Genomic DNA, 17,717 nt, shown 5'->3' on the forward strand with positions numbered 1-17,717 from the left:
CTCTAATTCTTCATTGTTCTCCATCCAGCACGCACTAATATGAACCAATAGTTTACTGTCCATAGAATGTAGTCAAACGCTCCCTAATAATTAGAGTATTAACATGAAGTTTGCTTTTTATTAAAGTACTAAACATTTTTTAGACAAGCTTATTTTTCATCAGTATTAGGCTTTGTGCACACAGTCCTATTTTTGGCACAAGCGCTGTCCGTACGTAAAACGGATTACACTCTGACCAGTGTTATACAATGGGTTGGTGCATAAAAATATTTTTTTCCGTGACTTTATAAGCATGTGAAAAAAATTGCAGCATGCATGATTTTCCTACGGAAATCAGATGAGACTCACCCATTCAAGTCTATGGGTGTGAAAAAAATTGGATGACACCATATAGCATCCGATTTTTACGGATACATTGCACTTCTGTAACATTGAAAACTGTAAATGGTCCTGTAAATCAGTGGTCCCCAACGTTTCTGACCTTGATAGCTACATTCAGCACTGAGAGAGGGTCGCGAGCCACATCCAGCTCCCACCCCCTTCAAAGTAGTGTCAACCAAAGCCCCCATTACAGGTATAATGATAACCAAAGCTTTTCCACAGAAATTACTCCAAAGCAGTACACTGAGATCCAGGGGTTCTCACAATACCCCATTCAGCATCCTCCCATCAAGGACTCCCAACACACTGTCACATCCAGCTTTGAGCACCTTCTCTAACAGGTAGCACTGTCATGCTCGCCATGTCTGTCATGTTCGCCATGTCTGTTTTGCCTGTTTTCACTATGCCTTGTTCCGTACCTTGCCTTGCTCTGCCTTGTTCCTCCCTATGGTCTCAGTCTTTGCTTGCTCTGCCTCGCTCTCTCCTATGGTGCTCTGTAGTGCCCTCTGGCACACGCACCATTCCTCCTCTTTCCTATTGTGCTCTCTTGCACGTTTCTAGGCTAGTCCCAAGGCTCTCCTTTGGCCCGGCTCTAGGCTTCGGCCTACGCTCCGCTGCTAGCTCCGTTCTCGCTCTGATCTGACTCTGTGTTTCTGCCTATGCTTCCGTTCCTGGTTCCGTACTCTGCCTATGCTCTGCCTGGTTTCTTGTCTTGCCTTGCTCTGTTGCTTCGCGTGCCCTTTGCATGCGCCTGGCCTTCCAAGCCTCCTGTTTGTACCTCAGCCGTGCCCGCCCTAGCCGTGCCCGCCTGCTTGTGCCTCAGCCGTGCTCGTCGGTCAGTGACAGCTGTGTCGCCTGCCATGCCTCAGTCGGGTTCGCTGGAGTCTTGCCCGTCTGTCAGTGCCGCAGCCCGATCAGCTAGCCAGTGCCCCAGCCGTGCTCTCTGTGCTTCCTTGCACTTCACGCTGTTTCTGCACTGTGCTCTGCGTGCTCTCTATAGCACGCGCAGGTCCTCGCCTGCCCTTGGCATACCTCCCCGTGCTTCTATAAAAGTACGCGCAGGTTTTGCCATGTATCCTGTCATGCCCTCTTGCATGCACAGGCCCTAACCCTGTTCTCGTACTCTGTCCCTGGCGTGTCCTCGCACGCGCAGGCCACGTCCTTGTACCTGTCCCTGGCGTGCCCTCTGCACGCGCAGGCCTCCGTCCTTGTACCTGTCCCTGGCATGCCTTCTGCATGCGCAGGCCTCCGTCCTTGTACCTGTCCCTGGCATGCCTCTCTGCACGCGCAGGCCTCCGTCCTTGTACCTGTCCCTGGCATGTCCCTCGGCATGCGCAGGCCTCCGTCCTGTGAACCTGATCTTGGCGTGTCTCCAAGCACACACCCTGCCTTGAACCCTGGCGTGGCTCCAAGCACGCACCCTGCCTTGAACCCTGGCTTGCCTGCCGGATTCCTAAAACCTGCCGACCGCTGCCAGAGGTCCGGAACCAGATGAATGCGGCCTGATGTCCGGAGCTGATGTCCGCAGCCTGATGCCTGGACCCTGTCGGTCATTGCCAGTAGTCCGGAGTCCGATGCCATCGCACCCCGTCCTGGATCCTGGCGTGTCCTTTCACGCACCCTGCCTTGGACTCTGGCGTGTCTCTCGGCATGCACCTTGTGTTGGACTCTGGCGTGCCCTAGCACGCATCCCCTCTAGGAACTCTGGTGTGATCCCTAACACGTACCCTGCCCTGGACTCTGGTATGTTTTCGTGCATGTGTTATGTCTGGAAGATTTGGCGTGCCCTTGCACGCACCGTGCCGTGTTTCACCGTTTGTGCCCTGCACCTGATTCCCTGTTTATGCCTTGCACCTGAATAAAGTGTGAAACCACGTTTTGCTGAAGAAACCCTGTGACTTCATTTTATGTTTGGTATCCTGTCCGTCCTGTTGCCAGACAATCAATAGTGTCTCCCTGAGCCAGCCATCTGGTCTAGCTGCCCTGGTGGCTCACCCCCTTGGTCTTGCCACTGACACTCCCTGTACAGGGGGTGGGTTCTCACTAGGTCAGCTCGCCCTAGGTGGGTGGGCGCCACGGCCCAGAGGGTCCACTCAAAAAGGAAAACGACTCAGCGTAAGCTGACGCTTGTCACAAGCACCATCCTCGAGCATACCATACCTAAAACATCTCAAAACCCCTAAGACCAGTATATCTGCATCCAGATCTGCTCTTCTCTGCAGGGCTAATCACAAAATTCACCATTTTGAGATGTACTCTTCATACCTGTTTGCTAGATCTGGACCTAATGCACTAAGTGGGCAGACAGTCGTGGGACCGCGAGCCACATGTGGCTTCCAAGCTACAGGTTGGGGACCCCTGCTGTAAATGATTAATAGCTGCTGTTGTAATAAAATGGATTGTATACGGACTGCAAGTGAGAAAAAAATCGTCCCACTTTTACGGATGAAATTCTGAATGATTTTTCATCCTGTTGTGAAAATCTACCCTAACGTCCATACCTATAGAGAATTTGTCATCAGATATAAGAACTCTAAGGGCAGCTGCAGACGACCGTATGTTCTCCATCCGAGAGAAAAACAGTCCAATTATGCTACTGAGGGTCTGATCAGAGTTTGATCAGCGTGGGATACATTTTTCTAGGATGTGAAGAATTAAAAATAAAAGTTTCTCCATCTCCATTCAGACTGTGAAAATCAGACAGCACTCGGATCTCATGTGAGCACGGTCCAATGTTTTCCACTTATCTATAGACATGAACGGGTGAGTACCATCTGGTTATCAGACGTAAATCATGTATGCTGCAAAAAATTTGGACATGTGCACGGCCTCGTCGAATAACATTGGTCTGAGTATGATTCGATGTATTAATGGATCATACTCTGCCCAAAACTACAGTGATCTCAACAAGCCCTAAACCAAGGCAAAAGATTTATAAAGCTGTTCATCTCTTAAATGTCTAGAAGAACCGTACTACAATTCTAATTGGAGGTATTTGATAATATTGATAATATTATTATAATTATACCTATTACATACTGGGATAGGATCTTGGAGATGAGAATACCCTTTACTGTCCTCCATTTCTGTGATCCTATACTGTCTAGTAATATAGTTTGAAGGATCAATTTTTTTGGAGGATCAATTCACAGGACTGTGGTCTATCGGCCAGGTTAGTAGTCTCTGGCCACTGAATGAGAGGCTCACAATTCTCTTACTGTCCCGAATCCTGCAGCTTTTTATTATGCAGGCTGGGGTGATGTCATTATTGCAGCGTGGTGCACCAATGACTTCAAAAGCCGTGTTGGGAGCCCCAGAAGGTAAGAGATTTGTGAGCCTCCCATACAGAGACTACTGATCTGGGCAATGGACCAGAATTTCATGAATCGATGCACAAAAATCTAACAAAAAAAACTGAGAAACATATAAAGAAATCTCTGCATGTCTTAGGATCTCATGCCCCATACCCACACACATTCTTCTCGCTGTCTTCTATGTGTCTGTTAGGGCACCATCACCCCCCGCGAGATCGCTGATTTTATGATGCATCAGCAATCTCTCCAGCAACGTCGCTGTGCATGACATCCATCAGCGACCAGACCCCCCTGCCGGGTATCGCTGATCGTGCAGGATGGTCCTGGGCCATTTTTTGATCATTGGTCTCCCACTGTCGTGGCAGCGGGAGCCAACGATCAGAGACGCTGCATGCTGATATCTAGGGTAAACATCGGGTTTCTAAGAGCCGCGCGGCTCTTAGATACCCGCTGTTTACCCTAGATATCAGCGTGCAGGGGTTGGTCCTCTCTGCTATCGGCTACTCAGGTCTGTGCGCTGCACGGCTCTGCCTCCACCTCCTGACATGCCGTGCACGCTGGTATCTAGGGTAAACAGCGGGTATCCAAGAGCCGCGCGGCTCTAGAAACCCGATGTTTACGTTGGATACCAGCTTGCTCGCTGGTCCTGATCGCTGGTGAGTCTGTCTATGTCCCAGCGATCCCATCCCTGTCGGATCATTGGTGGGACCGCTGGGACATCATTGTGTGTAACGGGGCCTTAAGACAACTGACTGCAGCAGAAGTCTCTCCACCCTAACATGTCTGCATTAGGACAAATAATCACTGAGCCATATAACCTTGGCTTCAGTTAGTCTTCAGTCAAAGGTGGAACTGGGCTAATGAAGATTAATCTCTGTGTTCTCTGCAGGATAGCTGCAAAAATAACACTTGTAGGACTATACAGAAAATCAGAATGAATTGGATTTTAAAACACTATTGCATTAATATATTTGTCGTGAGTAAAGACCAAATGACTTGGCCATTAGTTTAATATTTCAGGTAATAGAAATGAGTAGCATAAATTCTTACTGTCAGCATAGTTACCTCTTTAAACTCCTGGATCTGGCTTTGATCAAACATGGAGAACACATTGGAACCAGCTCCTTCAACTTTCTTTTTTGCTTTCTTGGGAGACTTTAAAAAAAATACAAACAAAAAAGCAGACAATTGAAATTTACCAGTTATCACATCCATTGCTGAAATCAGTTCTGCCTTTATTCTATTCTGTCATTTATGAGCATTATTACAACATTGGACTAAAGCAGAAGTTTCAATGTTTTGAGCGGGTTATTTTGTTCTATGTGGCCTTCAAAAAAATGTCATGTATTTTACACTATTATGATTGACTAGTTTTTCAGTTATCATAGTAGGAAAATAATGGTTTCAAATTTATTCTATTTGTTCAACAATTATTAAAGAGAGTCTGTCACTAGGTGTTTACTATCACATCTGAGAGCAGGACTAAAACCCCTGATTCCAACGAAGTATCACTTAGTTTACTAAGTGCAGCAGTTGTGATATAAACAGTTCTTAGATGTAGCAGAACTCAGAAGGCTCTTGGATACCCGCTGTTTACCCTAGATACCAGCGTGCAGGGGTTGGTCCGCTCTGCTATCGGCTACTCAGGTCTGTGCGCCGCGCGGTTCTGCCTCCACCTCCTGACATGCCGTGCACGCTGGTATCTCGGGTAAACAGCGGGTATCCCGAACCACAGCTTTTGTGTACATTGTCTATCGACAGCGATCTGGTAATCAGAGGCGGAGGTGTGGTCAAATTAGGGCTCACCTTTGGTCCCAGCAGTGATAATAATAATAATAATAAATTTTATTTTTATAGCGCCGACATATTCCGCAGCACTTTACATTTCAGAGGGGATTTGTACAGACAATAGACATTACAGCATAACAATAATCACATACAGTAGATTATAACAAATAACAAGAGGAGTGAGGGCCCTGCTCGCAAGCTTACAGTCTATGAGGAAAGAGGGAGACACGAAAGGTGGGTGGTAACAGTTGCTCTGATTGTATGGACCAGCCATAATGTTAAGTGTGTAACAGTACAGACACAGAGGGCTAATGGATGCATAAAGCATGTGGGAACATGATGCTGGGAACCTGGTTATGGTAAAACTTTTGGCTCTGCCACACAGGGATAGGTTAGGTTAATGTGTTGAGGCGATAGGCCAGTCTGAATAAATGCGTTTTCAGGACACGCTTAAAATTGTGGGGATTGGGGACTAATCGTATTGACCTGGGAAGTGCATTCCAAAGAATTGGCGCCGCACGTGTAAAGTCTTGGAGACGGGAGTGGGAGGTTCTGACTATTGAGGATACTAACCTCAGGTCATCAGCAGAACGGAGGGCGCGGGTAGGGTGGTATACTGAAACAAGGGAGGAGATGTAGGGTGATGCTGAGCCATGGAGGGCTTTGTGGGTGAGGGTAATAAGTTTATACTGAATTCTGGAGTGGATGGGTAGCCAGTGTAATGACTGGCACAAGGTAGAGGCATCGGTGTAACGATTGGCGAGGAATATGATCCTGGCTGCAGCATTCAAGACAGATTGGAGAGGGGAGAGTTTGGTAAGAGGGAGACCGATTAGAAGAGAGTTACAATAGTCGAGACGAGAATGAATAAGAGAAACAGTAAGAGTTTTTGCAGAGTCAAAAGTAAGAAAAGGTCGAATTCTAGAAATGTTTTTGAGGTGCAGATGACAAGAGCGAGCCAGTGATCGAATGTGGGGGGCAAAGGAAAGCTCGGAATCAAGTATGACCCCAAGACAGCGGGCATGTTGCTGGGGAGTAATAGTGGAACCACACACAGAAATAGCAATGTCGGGTATAGGTACATTAGTAGAGGGAGGAAACACCAGGAGTTCAGTCTTTGACAGGTTCAGTTTCAGATATAGTGAGGACATGATATTAGTCACAGCGTTTAGACAATCGCCGGTGTTTTCTAGAAAGGCTGGCGTGATGTCAGGAGAAGAAGCGTATAATTGGGTGTCATCAGCATAGAGATGGTACTGGAAACCAAATCTACTGATTGTTTGACCAATAGGGGCAGTGTACAAGGAGAAGAGGAGGGGGCCTAGAACCGATCCTTGAGGAACCCCAACAGTAAGGGGAAGGTGAGAGGTAGGAGGAGAACCAGGAGAGAACGGTGTCCTTGAGGCCAATGGAATGGAGCATAGTGAGGAGGAGCTGATGATCCACAGTGTCGAATGCTGCAGAGAGATTCAAGAGAATTAGCATGGAGTAATGACCATTTGATTTAGCTGTTAGCAGATCATTAGAGACTTTAGTGAGGGCAGTTTCAGTGGAGTGTAAAGAGCGGAAACCGGATTGGAGAGGGTCGAGAACAGAGTTTTCTGAGAGATAGCGGATAAGACGGGAGTGGACCAGGCGTTCCAGGAGTTTAGAGATGAAGGGAAGATTAGAGACAGGTCTATAGTTAGCGGCACAGTTTTGGTCGAGGGATGGTTTTTTAAGTAGTGGATGTATGATGGCATGCTTAAATGAGGAGGGAAAAATACCAGAAGAGAGAGAGGTTAAATATTTTAGTTAGGTGAGGGGTGACAGCAAGGGAAAGGGACTGGAGGAGATGTGACGGAAATGGGTCACTGGTGCAAGTAGTTGGGCGAGAAGATGCAAGGAGCCTGCTTACTTCTTCTTCTGTGACTGGTTCAAAATCAGAGAGTGAGTTAGATGCAGTGGGGGAAGGAGGACAGTGCATGGTATGAGGGGATTTGGAGATAATTTCCTGTCGGATCTGGTCAATTTTTTCTTTGAAGTAATTGGCCAGATCGTCAGCTTGGAGCTCCGTGGTTGGGGCCTGTACTCTTGGATTGAGTAGAGAATGAAAAGTGTCAAAGAGACGTTTCGGGTTATTGGACAGTGAGGTGATGAGGGTGTTGAAATAGGTTTGTTTGGAGAGGTGAAGGGCAGTGTTGTATGTTCTAAGCATAAACTTAAAATGGATGAAATCTTCGTGTAGATTGGATTTTCTCCACAGACGTTCGGCGCACCTGGAGCACCGCTGCAGGAAACGTGTTTGCACCGTGTGCCAGGGTTGTCGCCGTCTGTGTTGTGGTGTTCTATTTATAGGGGGTGCAAATTCATCCAGGGCACTTTGAAGTGTTTCATTGTAATGCTTCAATGCAGAATCAGGACATGAGAGGGAGGAGATAGGGGCCAATGAAGACTGCAAGTTCTTCAGAAGTTTCTGGGTGTTAATGGCCTGTATGTTTCTATAAGTCTGGACAGTGGGGGTGATCCGAGCAGCCTGGCAGTTCTGTATAGAGAATGAAAGAAGATTGTGGTCAGAGAGCGGGAGAGGGGAGTTTGCAAAATCATCCACTGCACAAAGCCGAGAGAAGACCAAGTTGAGGGAGTTTCCGTCTTCATGCGTTGGAGAATTAGTAAGCTGCGAAAGGCCAAATGAGGAGGTTAGAGATAAAAGGTGAGTAGCAGATGGGGAGAGGGGAAGAGCAATGGGGATGTTGAAATCTCCCATGATGAGGGTAGGGATGTCACAGGAGAGAAAATGTGGAAGCCAAGTGGCAAAATGATCCAGGAACTGATGGGAGGGGCCGGGAGGACGATACACCACCGCCACTTGCATGGAGAAGGGGGTGTAGAGTCTGACGGCATGGACCTCAAAAGAAGGGAAGACAAGTGAGGGTACTTGAGGGATAACCTGAAAGGTACATTTTGGTGATAGGAGCAGACCAACGCCTCCACCAGCTCTATTGTCTGATCTTGGGGTATGAGAGAAGTGTAGCCCCCCGTATGAAAGAGCAGCAGCAGCGGTAGTATCTGACTGCTGGATCCAGGTTTCAGTAAGAGCCAGGAGGTGATAATCTCCTGGTGATAAAATATTCATTGTATAGAAACAACAGCACACAGACGAATAATGCTGCCTTTAGATTACATAGCAAAAAATGTCAGATTCCCTTTAAGGCTACGTTTACACCACATTGGGGTGGGACATTCAGAATGCAGGCTGGGAAAATCTCCCAATGGAGGCTAATACATGAAGTCATGTCAAAATGTGGTCCCGTTGACCTAGTGAGAGAGATCCTTTTCTAAATAAAAAGTTCTAAAAAAAGGTTTGAGAAAGATGTTTCTACTCTCTTTAACCTCAGATAGGTAACATCTTCTGGACACTGTAAAAATTTGTTTAACAGAATTTCTAATTAAAACTATATATCTCTAGGCTACAATATGCATTTTCACTGTTTCTTAACATTTTTAACTACTGGGTAGTCCATACTTTGCGCTAAATTGACTTGACCTTCCTGAAGGTTACTGCATAGTAAGCAGCTTGTATGATATTGTGCAGCTGTGGAGTTGGGGAGCCGGCTGTCAGACACAGGCAGACTCCTCACAGAAAGGTAAACATGATTTATTATTATGTCTGCCTTTCTGATCACTGTATACAGAATGCTGAAGAGGTGTTGTGCACAGTGCTTCCTCCTCTGGACCCAGTGATTATGTGATCGCTGTGTGTAAGGAAGGAACAGGAGCTGCTGGGTCCCAGGAGACTCAGTCAGTTCTGCTATGTAGGCAGGAGGTGGAATTTTTCCTGGAACTTGTGCTAATATACCATCCACAGTTACAGTGGAAATCAGTGTTGAAAAGAATAATGTATTAATGTGTTCAAATGCCCCCCAAAGGTCTTTTAATAACTTGTGGAGGGGCCAATGTATAAAATAAATGAAAAAAAAATGAAAAAAAAGCAAGAAAAAGAAAAAGAAACACCACCAGTCTGAATCGGTGTTTATAGCCAGGCACCTGTTGTAAAAATATGTCCATTATATAAAAATAATTTCTATGGAAATGGGAACACAATTTTTTTTTTAATCTGTCCTTTGGGGTTGTAAAATAATGTAAAAGAAAAAAATGTGAAAAATAGGTACATATTATTTATTTTTCTTTACACTATTCCCTTAATAATAGCAAAAAAAATCCTAAAGATTACATAAAGATGAAGCTCCACATATCACAATGATTTCAATGTCTTAACCAGAACGTTTTCGTTAAAACTACATATATATATGACAAAACCCAAAAACGTGGCTGGTCAGGAAAGGGGTAAAATGGCTGAGTTCTGAACTGGTTAAAGTGAAACTTGGTTTGATAGATTCCCACAAATTTACACTCAGGACAAGCTTTACAAGTTCACAGATGGACTATTAAAATTCCAAATTCAACCTCTTTTACACCCTTGTACTTTTGCCGCTATATGCTCAGAAGATGACACCACCATGTACTTCAAGTCTTGTGCAGAACACACACGATCTGTGATTTCAGCTGTCTCTCCTAATACTTTGCATCAACAACTTTTTTTTTCTTAATAATGAATCAATTACATGGCTGTGCAAAGTTCAACATTCATTTTGGTTGTGCGGCTGATTCTAAAGAACCGTATCCATGTAAGTGAAAATTGAGGTGCCTTCCATAACCAATACTAGAGGCAGGGAGCTGAGCATTGCTTGATTCACAGGTTAAGATCGCCAAATCGCACATAACTATTGCACAACATAAATTAAGATAACACATAAACCGGTGATAGATCTGGGTGTGACCTCACATTCTCATGCAAGCAAGAGCCTAAAAGTCTCCCCATGGTACTCCTAATCTCTAGACGAGAAAATCATTGAGGTGGTTTGTGTTTTATAGGATATTGTTCTGCGGAAATATGTAATGGCTTAGACTTCTATTTTATAATTGCTCAGCGTCTGCGGGAGGAGTTCGGGCTTGACATATGTTTATGTGTAAAATAATTATGAGGATTTTAATTTGAGTGATACAAAGTTAAAATACTCAGTTCTCATCATATAACTAAAGGGGCATTTCAATGACACAGTTATACATATGGTTTATGTTACAGTACATAAGGCCACTTATTTAGATTGCCTTATAGTGGAAAGCTAATGTACTTCTATTTGATTTATTCTTGTGGAGTCAGTGTGGACAGGTCTATGATTTATTGCATACTTATATGCTTATGTCCTTATCTAATGTGCAAGTTCTATACAATCTCAAGTCGTAGAGAGTTTCTGGGTTGACAAAGGACCTAAGTTAATTTACTTAATAAATTAACATAGTTTTTACATTTTATACTTTATACTTTTACACTATCATATCACCCCTCAACCTTCCCTTCACTAGATGAAATACATTTAGTTTGAACAACTTATCCTTGTAACTGAGATCTTCCATACTTCATGCTAATTTGGTTTGTCTTAATTGAACTCTTCTCCCTAGCTTTCAGATATCTTTTTAATGAACGAGTGTCCAAAAGTGGATTTATTGAATACTTAAGACTCAGTTGTACCAGTTCTTGATAAAGGGGGAAAATTATACATTATGTGTTACCATTTTCTGAGGTATCAACCACTGAGGACTCTCAATTCCAAATATTTTTCACTTTCTTAAGCTCATTCTGTTTTGGTTGCTCCATCAATGGTCTTGTGTGAGGGCTTGTTTTTTATATGCCAAGCTTTAGTTTTTTATTGATTCGAATAAAGGATACATACATTTTAATCACTTTTTATTGGATTTTAGAGGGAAAAGTGCAAAAGTGCCCCCTGAGAAAGCAACATCCTGTGTACGCAAAACGCGAGTCGGGGTACATGACCAAGGTCTAGACGAGACGTCATACACACCACTATGGGTAACTATTTTTTACCAATCTTCTTATAAATTCCTCCTTTACCGTGCACTGGAGTATACACTTGTAAAGGCGCTATTTAGTGTCAATGGGAGGTTGTTTACCTAGCGGTATAGGGATTTATATGCTTTGGGGAAGTCAGTACTGTTTAATTTTTATCCCTATCGCTGGATAACATGTGTCTTTAAATAACTTCTAACTTTCTATATGACCTTTTTATTTGAATGGTGCATGTGTTATTTAAATTTTGGGTCCCGCTTTTCCTGGTCATTATATTGACCCATGGAGTTAGTCACATGACATTAATGTATGCCCATGCATGTTTGTTAACACATAATGTTTGTATTACATATATTTATTAAAGTATAACTTTTGATAAACGCAATCTTTCTTTGTATTTTTGGCTATATATACTCGTTGTTCCTCCTTGATTGGAGTCATCATATAGTCGTTGCTGTTATGGCAGGTGCTGGCTGTATAACACCCATCGCATATTGTACAGGCTGAATTACTGAGCCTGTTTCATACAACCATACCCGACATAGGATACACCGTACATTTTATGTTGGTATGAGGTTAAATCCTTGTCTACTTATTGTCACTTGTGACCAATTTACAATTTTTAATTCAACAAACATAACTGGTGTTCATAGAATTCTGATATGAACCAATGAACTGCAGCGACTCACTGAGATCAGCTCTGCACTGAGACTTTATCAAGTTACAAGCAGTGAGGTCACCTGCAGTAACCTCGGTGACATCACCGCTAGTCACTGATGCTGCGCTCTCAGCAGCTCATTCTCCATTCGCTTAACTTTTAAGCCTCAACGGTCGCATCTTGGCGCAGTCGAGGTTGAAAATATTTATCCTAGACATGGATTACGGCATGGGACAGAAAGATGGACAAGTGAGGGATATGGCTGCCTTTTCTGGGGTGGCTGCAGGTTGCCAGTTTTAGGCTGGGTGGGGCAATATCCATGACCCCTTATCAACCTGAGAATACCAGCCCCCAGCTGTCTGCTTTAGTTTGACTGGTTGTCAAAAATGGGGGGACCCCACACCGTTTTTTTTAAATTGTTCATTTAAATAATTTATATAAATGGCGTGGGGACCCCTCTATTCTTGATAGCCAGCCTTGATAAAGCTGACAGCTGAGGATTGAAGTCCGTAGCTGTCAGTGTTGCCTGGCCGGTTATCAAAAATATATGGTGACCCACACCATTTTTTTTTAAAAATTATCTATTTATAGCAAAGTTGCTGGCTGATGAATGCTTCCACCTGCTCTTGCAGTTTTTTGAAGCATTAGGTTTAGGCTGATGGGAGTAGTAGTCCCATCAGCCGACATCTGTGATTGGTCACAGCTGTGGGCTCACGCTGCCATCTGACAGCAAGGAAACCACGGTTCTCTGCCTGGTGGTATTAATCTTACCGCTGATCAGAGCCGCCAGTGTTTCTCTTGCTGTCGTGCAGATGACAGCATGAGAAACACCCGGTGTCCGGGTGGGTGTCGAAATCGAACAGTAACACGGAATTACTGGAGAAGTCCATGTTCGGGGTCCGTGCCCAAACAGTGGATGTTCGGTATGGACCCCGAACTTTACTGTTCGGGTTCCCCATCTCTAGGTCCTACACCCAGTGTGTTAAAGTACCTCAAGATCATCATTCATGGGGCACTTCTGCACTATGGAATCTCAAACTACTCAGCCAATTGCATCGATCCAGAGGGTTTTGAACACCTGACTGGATGACAATAAAAGCAAACCCTCGTACACCCCGAAGCCTCCGCTCAGTGTGATGAAGTGGATCTGCTTAAGCATCAGCAGGCCAAGCCAAACCCACTGCCTCCAGCAGACACTTCACTTGATAGTAGTCAAAAGTGGAGAATCAATATATGTCATATTTTGGGTGTGAGTGTATAAAACATGCTCAGAAGCCAAACCCATGGCATAACAATTTCTCTGAATGCTGCTGTTTAATTCCTTAGATGCAAACTAGGCAGTAACTGAGAGCAGCATTTAAGTTGTTTAATTTAGAGAGGGGTGGGTTACATTGCCTACTTACAACCTTCCTCTGCCCTAACATAGGTTTTAACAAAGCAATCACAGATTTAAATCCCATAAGGGGACCAGAAAAACATGTAAAAAGTATTTATCATTAAAAAAAAGTTTAAATCATTACTCTTTTCCCATATTGGAAAAAAATATTTGGTATTTGGTATTACTGTATGCTTAAAAGTAGAGTTGAGCGAAACGGGTCGAAAAAATTCAAAAGTCGCCGACTTTTGGCAAAGTCGGGTTTCATGAAACGAAACCCGACCCTAAGATGAGGTCGGCCACGAAGTCGGCGACTTACGCGCCAAAGTCGCGTTTCAAAAGTTTGTTTTGCGCTCTTTTTCAGCCAATCAGGATCCACGGACACTGTGGGCAATGTGATGACATAGGCACGGGTCACCACCATCTTTCAGAAGGGCATGCAAGTGATTGGCTTGCTTTGGTGGGCGTCACAGGGGGTATAAAAGGGCGTGCACGCCGACCGCCATCTTACTTCTGCCGATCTTAGCATAGGGAGAGGTTGCTGCTGATTCTGTAGGGAGAGCGTTAGGCAGGGAAGAAGACAAAAAAACTGCTTCTGCTGCTAGCGATTTGGCCTGCACAACACACCAGTCACTGTGTGTGCAGTGCAAGGGGAGGCTATATAGTGGTGTATCAGTGGTGTTGGTTGTTGGGCTGCCTTCTAAGGCTTCCTGACAGGCTGGCATTGCTGTTTACCCACTGCTCCGCAAACTGCTTTTTTAAAAGCAATCCAATCTCCCTTATCCTCTAGTCACTTTGGTCACAGCTGCGCCATCGAGCCTGTCACATAGCGCTCAGATATTCATTGGGCCTCAAACTGCTTTTTTAAAAGCAATCCCAATTTTTTTTTTTTGTCCTGCTGAGAAGAAAAAAAAACTGCTTCTGCTGCTGATAGCAATTTGGCCTGCACAACACACCAGTCACTGTGTGTGCAGTGCAAGGGGAGGCTATATTGTGGTGTATCAGTAGTGTTGGTTGTTGGGCTGCCTTTTAAGGCTTCCTGACAGGCTGGCATTGCTGTTTACCCACTGCTCCGCAAACTGCTTTTTTAAAAGCAATCCAATCTCCCTTATCCTCTAGTCACTTTGGTCACAGCTGTGCCATCGAACCTGTCACATAGCGCTCAGATATTCATTGGGCCTCACACAATCCAAAAGTGTCCAGTGTCCAAAAGTGTGTGCAGAGATTCAAAATCTCCCTTATCCTCTAGTCACTTAGGTCACAGCTGTGCCATCGAGCCTGTCACATAGCGCTCAGATATTCATTGGGCCTCACACAATCCAAAAGTGTCCAGTGTCCAAAAGTGTGTGCAGAGATTCAAAATCTCACTTATCCTCTAGTCACTTAGGTCACAGCTGTGCCATCGAGCCTGTCTCATAGTGCTCAGATATTCATTGGGCCTCACACAATCCAAAAGTGTCCAGTGTCCAAAAGTGTGTGCAGAGATTCAAAATCTCACTTATCCTCTAGTCACTTAGGTCAGAGCTGTGCCATCGAGCCTGTCACATAGCGCTCAGATATCAGTGGGCCTCACACAATCCAAAAGTGTCCAGTGTCCAAAAGTGTGTGCAGAGATTCAAAATCTCCCTTATCCTCTAGTCACTTAGGTCACAGCTGTGCCATCGAGCCTGTCACATAGCGCTCAGATATTCATTGGGCCTCACACAATCCAAAAGTGTCCAGTGTCCAAAAGTGTGTGCAGAGATTCAAAATCTCACTTATCCTCTAGTCACTTAGGTCACAGCTGTGCCATCGAGCCTGTCACATAGCGCTCAGATATCAGTGGGCCTCACACAATCCAAAAGTGTCCAGTGTCCAAAAGTGTGTGCAGAAATTCAAAATCTCCCCTGTCCTATAAACACCTTGTACCTTGTTTTACATACTATATAGTTTGTTGGATTTTGTCTACATTTCTACCAAAAATGAGGAAGGCTGGTGGAAGAGGCCGTGGAATTGGGCGGGGGTTGGCAGCTGGTAATGATGGTGTTGGTGGTGGATCTGATGGTAGTGGCAAGAGCAAAATAGGACCGAATGCAGGAGGTGTTGAGCCTGCGTCATCGTCTGGCTACATAAGGCCTCGAACGCTTAGTTTTCTAGGAGTTGGCAAACCGCTTTTAAAGCCAGAGCATCAGGAAAAAGTTTTGTCTTACATTGCTGACTCAGCCTCCAGCTCTATCGCCTCCTCTTCTTCAGTTGTAAAAAGTAAAAGCACTGAGTCGTCATTGGAGGCTCATGTTCATGAACCACACCTTTCCTTGTGTCCTTCACCCCAACCAAGATTGAAGGATGACGCAGGCCATACTACTGATTACTCCATGGAGCTGTTTTCACATACCATGCCTGGATTATCAAGTGAAATGGTGAATTACCCAGGCCAAGATGAATCTGACATGGAGTGCACTGATGCACAGCCGCTGATGGATGATTCTGCTGGTACATTCACTCAGAGCACTACATTGTCCTCGCAGTGTACAGAGCCAGATTCTGACCCTGATGAGACTCAGGTGCCCCTTCCCGCACACTATACCACCATACACGGTGACACAGAGGAAGGTGCACATGACATAGAAGAGGAGGTGATGGATGACCCAGTTGTTGACCCAGATTGGCATCCATTGGGGGAAGAGGGTGCTGCTTCCAATAGCTCAGATGAGGAGCATCCACAGCAGACATCGACATCGCAACAGCTGTTATCTGGCAGGCCCGGAGCACTCCAAAGACAGGTTCCAAACATCAAAAGAGTTGCTGGACAGCTTGTCCAGAGGGTCAAAAGATCACAGCGTGCTAGGCCGCAAAATGTCTGCCAAAGTAGGAAGAGTGCAGTGTGGCACTTTTTTGACCAAAATCCTCATGATCAGGCCAAGGTTATCTGTAAGAAGTGCGCAAAGACCTTTAGCCGAGGGAAAAATCTGAAAAATTTGAATACCAGTTGCATGCTTAGACATTTAACCAGCATGCACTTGCAAGCGTGGACACAACACCAAACCTCAAGTGCCACATGTGCAACTGATCACAACGAAGGTAGTCAGCAACGCTACATTGTTTCCCCCACTGTAAGCCCACCGGTTAGCACAGCAGCAAATGTTGAGGTGTCGTTGCAAGGCCACAGCAGTCAGGAAATCCCACTGTTATATCAACGAAAGACTGATTCTAGGCCATCAGAAAGAACACCAACTCCATCACCATCATCAACCCTCTCTCAGTCCGCCCTGTCCACCGCTACTTCCACCATATGCAGCTCTCAAGTCCAGCTCACCCTCCCAGACACTATGAGTAGGTCAAGAAAGTACTCAGTCTCTCATCCGCGTACACTGGGTTTGAACGCCCACATTGCCAAACTAATCTCGTTTGAGATGATGCCCTTTCGGTTGGTGGAAAGCACAGCTTTCCGCGAACTCATGGCCTATGCAGTACCACGCTATGACCTACCCAGTCGCCACTTCTTCTCTCGCAAAGCCATCCCAGCCCTCCACCATCCTGTGAAAGACCGCATTGTCCATGCACTCAAGCAGTCAGTGAGCGGAAAGGTGCACCTCACAACTGATGCATGGTCCAGTCGGCATGGCCAGGGCCATTACGTGTCCATCACTGCGCACTGGGTTAATGTGGTGGATGCAGGGTTCACAGGGGACAGCGGTGGTGGGACAGTGCTGCCTAGCCCACGGTATAGGAAACAGTTGGCTGTAGGCGTTCCACCCTCCTCCTCCTCCTCCTCCAGAAGCGAAAGCTCGTCCACAGAGCGCAGTCGTACGAGCACTCCATCTGCAGCTGCCACTGTTGCACACGATGTGTCCCCCTATCGAGCAGCTAGTGGAAAGCGTCAGCAGGCTGTGTTGCAGATGATGTGTTTGGGCGACAGACATACCGCCGAGGTGCTGGCCGAGTACTTGAAGCGACAAACTGAGTCATGGCTGGGCAGTGTACATCTTGAGGCAGGCAAGGTAGTTATTGATAACGGCCGTAATTTTGTGGCAGCCATAGCCCTTTCAAAACTCAGCCGCATACCTTGCTTGGCTCACACCTTGAACCTGGTGGTGCAGTGCTTCCTCAAAAATTATCCGGAGTTAACAGCCCTGCTCCAGAAGGTGCGAAGACTGTGCGCGCACATCCGCCGGTCGCCTGTACACTCCGTTCGTATGCAGAAGCTGCAGCGATTGCTCCACCTTCCCAACCACCGCCTCATTATCGACATTGCAACAAGGTGGAACTCCACCCTGCACATGGTGGAGCGGCTGTGCGAGCAGAGGCAGGCCA

General features: G+C 45.6%; 1 protein-coding gene across 1 annotated transcript in view; it reads right to left on the bottom strand.

Annotated features, from left to right (window-relative positions):
* The window catches only part of MYL10 (myosin light chain 10), a 74,476-nt gene that overhangs the window by 46,848 nt on the left and 9,911 nt on the right, over window positions 1–17,717 (bottom strand). Inside the window, exon 2 of the mRNA XM_073565620.1 lies at window positions 4,761–4,850. Within this exon, the coding sequence (XP_073421721.1) occupies window positions 4,761–4,850 (90 nt within the window). The remainder of the gene's footprint in view (window positions 1–4,760; window positions 4,851–17,717) is intronic.

Source organism: Dendrobates tinctorius, unplaced genomic scaffold (assembly GCF_039654945.1).
Source record: "Dendrobates tinctorius isolate UK_male_01 unplaced genomic scaffold, ASM3965494v1 ptg000016l, whole genome shotgun sequence".
Lineage (NCBI taxonomy): Eukaryota > Metazoa > Chordata > Amphibia > Anura > Dendrobatidae > Dendrobates > Dendrobates tinctorius.